At 44.3% G+C, this 5,221-nt stretch overlaps 2 protein-coding genes across 2 annotated transcripts; one reads left to right on the top strand and one right to left on the bottom strand.

Annotated features, from left to right (window-relative positions):
- The first annotated feature begins 351 nt into the window (after positions 1 to 351).
- LOC104945145 (mediator of RNA polymerase II transcription subunit 19-like) lies at positions 352 to 877 on the top strand. Its single transcript, XM_010770772.1, has 2 exons — positions 352 to 558; positions 695 to 877. The coding sequence occupies exons 1-2, from the start codon at positions 379 to 381 to the stop codon at positions 860 to 862; spliced, it is 348 nt and encodes a 115-aa protein (XP_010769074.1). The 5' UTR covers positions 352 to 378; the 3' UTR covers positions 863 to 877.
- A 1,080-nt stretch (positions 878 to 1,957) lies between these two features.
- Positions 1,958 to 5,215, bottom strand: LOC104945147 (trinucleotide repeat-containing gene 6B protein-like). The gene is made up of 6 exons (XM_010770773.1): positions 4,803 to 5,215; positions 3,811 to 3,963; positions 3,460 to 3,650; positions 2,778 to 2,840; positions 2,206 to 2,364; positions 1,958 to 2,110 (listed from the first exon to the last, which is right to left on the bottom strand). The coding sequence occupies exons 1-6, from the start codon at positions 5,017 to 5,019 to the stop codon at positions 1,958 to 1,960; spliced, it is 936 nt and encodes a 311-aa protein (XP_010769075.1). The 5' UTR covers positions 5,020 to 5,215.
- Positions 5,216 to 5,221: the final 6 nt, after the last annotated feature.

Genomic DNA, 5,221 nt, shown 5'->3' with positions numbered 1-5,221 from the left:
CAGTAGTCTTCCAAAAAGAAACCATTAACACAATGTAAAGATAACTAAAAAAACACAGGTCTGTGATTTTGCAGTACTTCAAAATCATTCATATCAACACATATAAATACTAGAAAAATATGAATAGATATATATATATACGAGAGAAGTATATATTTAGAACTTCATTCATGTTCAGAGCACTTATCTCCACCTAGACTGCACAGTGTGACGGGTTATTTCTTCCAGTCAATAGTTTTGATGCCACTTTCACACATTTGAACTGTAGATAAAAAGGTATTTTGTCAGATCTCCATAAATAGATTGTCCTCATAAATCCTCCACCAAGTGTCTGTAGATTAAGAACTTCCTTCCTGTGACCTGCAGGTGCCGGGTCCCATGCTGAAGCAGATGCCCTCTCCTGGTGGCAGCGCGGTTGGAGGAGTAGGAGGTGTCGGAGGCGTGGGAAGTGTCGGAGGGGTCGGCGGTGTTGGCGGAGGAGGGTTCCCTCCCCAGATTTCCCCGCAGCAGCTAGCAATGCTCGGCAACATTTACCCCCACATGCAGCAGTTCCATCTGGTATGTGACAGATCCGTAGATTGCTAATTCATGTAATGCTTCATCACACTTGTAATAAACCCACCCTCTAATGACTCAGTGTGTGTATGTGAGCGCCTCTTTGTTTACTTCCATCTCTAAACATGTCTAACATCAGGCTTGTCAGCTCCTGCTCCAACAGCAACAGCAGCAGCAGCAGCAGCAGCAGCTCCTGCAGAACCAGAGGAAGTTCCCCCAGCCCCAGCCTCAGCCTCTCCGGCAGCAGCCTGACCCCCAGCAGGTGAGCACCACCATGTTCTACACCCTATCATACACTGTCATATAGGGATGCACCGGTTGCATTATTTCCAGCCAATATCGTGTTTTTTTTCAGTAAATGTTTCCCCTTTTTGGCCATGGATACAGATACATTTCTATTGTAAAAGATGAACTGCCTTTCACCACACTAACTTTGAATATGTATAAACTGGTGGTGGCTTTCTCATAAAAGATTATACTGGAGGGCAAAGTCTTTGAACATTACATTACCTTTGACTAGTTAGCGCAGGGGTGTCAAACTCAAATACACACTCGGCCAACATTTAAAAATGGGTACTAGTCGAGGGCCGGACTGGTTCAATGTTTATTGCAGAACTTATTGAAATGAACTTATTGCACATATTAAACCTGGAACTAACACAGCTTAAATTATTGCCTATAAAAACAACATGAAACATTAAATAATCAGTTGCATTCATTTCTTATGGCTCTATCTGCAGCTTTCCCGAAGTCATTTCTTATGAGTACATTTTTCCACAGGCCAACAACAGCTTCAATATTATTTCCCTCACCAAACATGCCCTGTTGTCGTGAGAGAAAAAGTGCAGAAGGAAACATCCATTGAAACTCAGGCCGTTTCTCAATCTCGAGGATGCTGACTTGGTAGTCGCGTACTTCCAAGTCACTTCCTTCAGAAACGAAGCAAGTATACTTCCAAGCCACGGCTTCGGAAAACGAAGAAGAATGGAACAGGCTAACAAGTGTGCCACTCTCTCTAACGGTTTCAACATAAACTGTACCGAAAATAAATACCTCACAATGTCTATCTAATTATGAACTTGCTTTACTNCGATTTGCGATATTTGTTTTTAAGCGACCCAACTGAAGTTTATTGTAAAATGCGGCCATATCTCCGGCTAGGAATGTCGTTTCAACGTGCTCCCGTCTCTAGCAAGAGACGGGAGCACGTTGAAACGACATTCCTAGCCGGAGATATGGCCGCATTTTACAATAAACTTCAGTTGGGTCGCTTAAAAACAAATATCGCAAATCGAATCGCAATATCTGTCAGAAAAATAGCAATTAGATTATTTCCACAAATCGTGCAGTCCTAGGAGACCGTCATTCAATCCTAAATCTTTTTTCATCACAACCAATGAAATCAGAAACAACGAACCTGAGCAGACAGGTACTGATGAGGCACTTGAGCACGTAAACCCTGGGAGGGGTTCATGGGATGCATGCCAGGCTGGTGCATCCCTCGAGGTGGAGGCATCCCCCCGCCGCTGCCGACATACCCCCCATGGCCACCCATCTGGAGGGCAATGTAAACACAAAAATGAATGTAGCTTGTGTCATAGTAATGTCTTCACTTAAATCCTCCAGGTCCCACTCATATAGCACGCTTACCTTTTCACCATAGGGCCCCATGTCAACGGGACCCATGTCTTTGGAACTAGGCATGCGGTAGCCTCCTCCTCCTCTTCCTCCCCTCCGCATCTCTCCGTTGTAATCAGTCATTCCTCTCTTGTCTCCTTCCATCTTTTTGTCCAGACTTGGGTCATCACCCTGAGAAACAACAAAGTGGTAAACATACTGGTTCGTGGGACAGAAGCAGAGACCTCACTGAAAACGCAGCAGGATGACAGAAAATATATTTAGGTGAAATGTCAAGACAGAATTGCTGTTTTCAATAAATGGATGTATAAAAGGGTAAATATCATTTTCAGTTTATTCATTGTACTTTAGGTTTCGACTAGTATACGTGTATTTGCATTGACTTATTGAGTCACCCTCTTTTTGAAACGGTGTGTTTTAGCGCCAGTTTTTTTGTCTGCTCTGATTGGCTTGCTTGAAAAATGGTGTGCTGTTGTTGCAAGGTTGAAAGTGCCCCATTGTTTGCTTTTGTGTTGGTATGCACTCAAAAATTACAAATGATTAAGCACTAAAAAGTGAGTTCTTCAAGATGAGTAAGATCTTACCATAAGACCCATGTTTGAAAACTGACGTGACACTGGGTTCATCCAGCTGTCCCCTCCTCCGCTCTGTAGGAGAAAATAAATTCACATGTTACTCTCAGTCAAAAAGGTATTATGTGAAACCTGTTTACTTTCTCCTGCGCTGACAAAACAATCTCCCAATTTGGGATGAATTAAGTATATCTAATCTAATCTGAAGAAGATCACTTAAAGGTGGGGTAGGTAAGAATGGAGAAACAAGCTTGAGTGCGCTAGAATTTGAAAATACACAACCGGAAAAAATCTGCCCCTTCCTTCAGACTTCCTTACAGAGCCCCTCCTCCAACACACACGAACGCGCACATGACCAATGAGGGCACGAGATAAGTTTGTGCACAGATGGAAGGCTGACAGGCAGGTAGGCCATCCAGTTATTTTAGCCGGGCCGGCTCAGATGATTGGTCATGCTTTTTACAGCGCCACGGCTTCCACAGATGACATTTTTTATGTATTTATTGTCAAAGCATTTAATATATTCATTGCTATCGGGATGTTAAGAGCATTCCATGGAATATAACAATTAGTGTTTCTGAAGTGAATTACTTACCCCACCTTTAAATAAAGGTAATCATATTTGTCCTAATACAATGAACCAAACCACGTAAACTTGTTTGTGCGTTTTCCCTCAAGTCTCCTTTTCCCCTACCTTCATGTTGCCCCTCTTTCCTCCGTGACTCTGACCCCAGCCTCCAGAGTTATAGGAGGAGTTGTTCCCTTGGGAGCCGCTGCTGTTCCAGACTCCTCCCCCTCCATCGTCCTCCTCGTCCCAGCTGGGGTGACGGGAAGCTGCAACAGAGCTCTCTCCCTTCCCTCCCCAGCCCTCCATGGACTTGTTGCCTGAGGAAAAACCAAATCAGATGGTAAAAACACTGTCGGCAGTCATTGCTAGATTGTGAAATGTTGTGGTTTTAAAATGCTGAAACCATGATTAATTTAAAAAATACTTTATTAATTTGAGCATCCCGTCTCAAAAACGATAATTTTTTTCACTTCTTACCAGGTTTGCCAGGGTTAGGTGAAGGGTTCCCCCAGCCAGAAGATTTGCTGGGTTCCTCTGGTTCCCCCCAGCCCGACGATGCATCCGACGACTGACCCCAGGTATTCGCACCGTTATCCGCAGACTGTGAACCTCCTCCCCACATGCCTGGACCTGGAGATTGGGGAAATTAGAGACACATTAAAGGGGACCTATCATGCTATATTTGAATAATATATTGTAGGGTCATACCTATATTTATAAGTTTTATTTTTCAAAATACCAAACAGATCATACATTTTAGCCATGCCTCATTTTGCCTCACTACAGCTCTGTCTTTGCATGAGCTGAAGCTGACCCCCGCGGCACAAGCGTCATGTTACTATGCTATTGCCATGCTGTTGCTATGCTGTTGCCATGCTACGGCAACCTCTCATTCCCCTGATAGGTGGAGAGTTGACCATACAGGCGGAGTGCACCTCTGTGACATCATAGAGGTGCAAATCAGAATCCACATGTATCAAATCTGTTGCAGCCCCTTTTTTTTAGAGATTTGGGTATGGAGGAAAAGAGAGAGGGTTGTATTTTCTGACACTTGGTGAGTTCCCTGAAACACATGTTCATGTATAAAAGACGTACAAAAGTGCATTTTTCATGATAGGTCCCCTTTAAGAATAGGGGTAAACGAGCTGACTTGATAGCAAGCTAATGTTGTCTACTAACACTGTGCCGTGACTATGTAAGGACTAGTTTTAATCACGTTCAGCATTTGTGAGATAAAGAGACGTGTTGGTCAATCACCCATGTTATGTTGATTAGTTATTTTGTTATCAATCTTCCATCTATTAGCCTTATAGTATATATCTATTCAGTGTATTTATTACGTTGCTTTTGACAACAAGTGAACGTTTTTTTTTTTACAAACAACTGTATACAGAAGAAAGATAGCTATTTAAATGTGTTCTTCTGATGATACTTTGGTTTTGGTTGGTAATAGTTCATGTTGTTGTTACCTGCTGCAGTATTGCCAGGGTTTACGTCCCTGCTGTGCTGCATCCCCTGCTGCCTTCTGGGTGGTGGTGGTTGTTGTTGTTGTTGTTGTTGTTGTTGGATGGATGGTGGGGGGGCCTGCTGACCAGGCGTAGCATTCTTTTTGTCCCACAGATTCACATTCTTGCTTTTGTAGCGGGTCGGGTCTCCCCAGGCTGACGTGCCGTCGTCGATCTCCATCTTGCGGCTGATGGACTGAGGGGAGGGCTCTTCCCAGCCGCTGGGCTCCAGGGAGTCCACCGCGGCTCCGGGGACTTCGGGAATCGGGCCGGATGTCCAGCCCGAACTTTGGTTCTGATTCCTGGGAGGTGGAGCTCCACCGCCGACGTTGGACCGGCTGTTCCACCCTCCTTGGGCGGGACCTCCTTGAGCGGGACCTCCT

The sequence above is a fragment of the Notothenia coriiceps genome, unplaced genomic scaffold (assembly GCF_000735185.1).
Source record: "Notothenia coriiceps isolate Sejong01 unplaced genomic scaffold, NC01 NC01_scaffold00009199, whole genome shotgun sequence".
NCBI lineage: Eukaryota > Metazoa > Chordata > Actinopteri > Perciformes > Nototheniidae > Notothenia > Notothenia coriiceps.
Note: the sequence above shows the minus strand (reverse complement) of the source record. Positions and strands in the feature narration are given on the sequence as shown.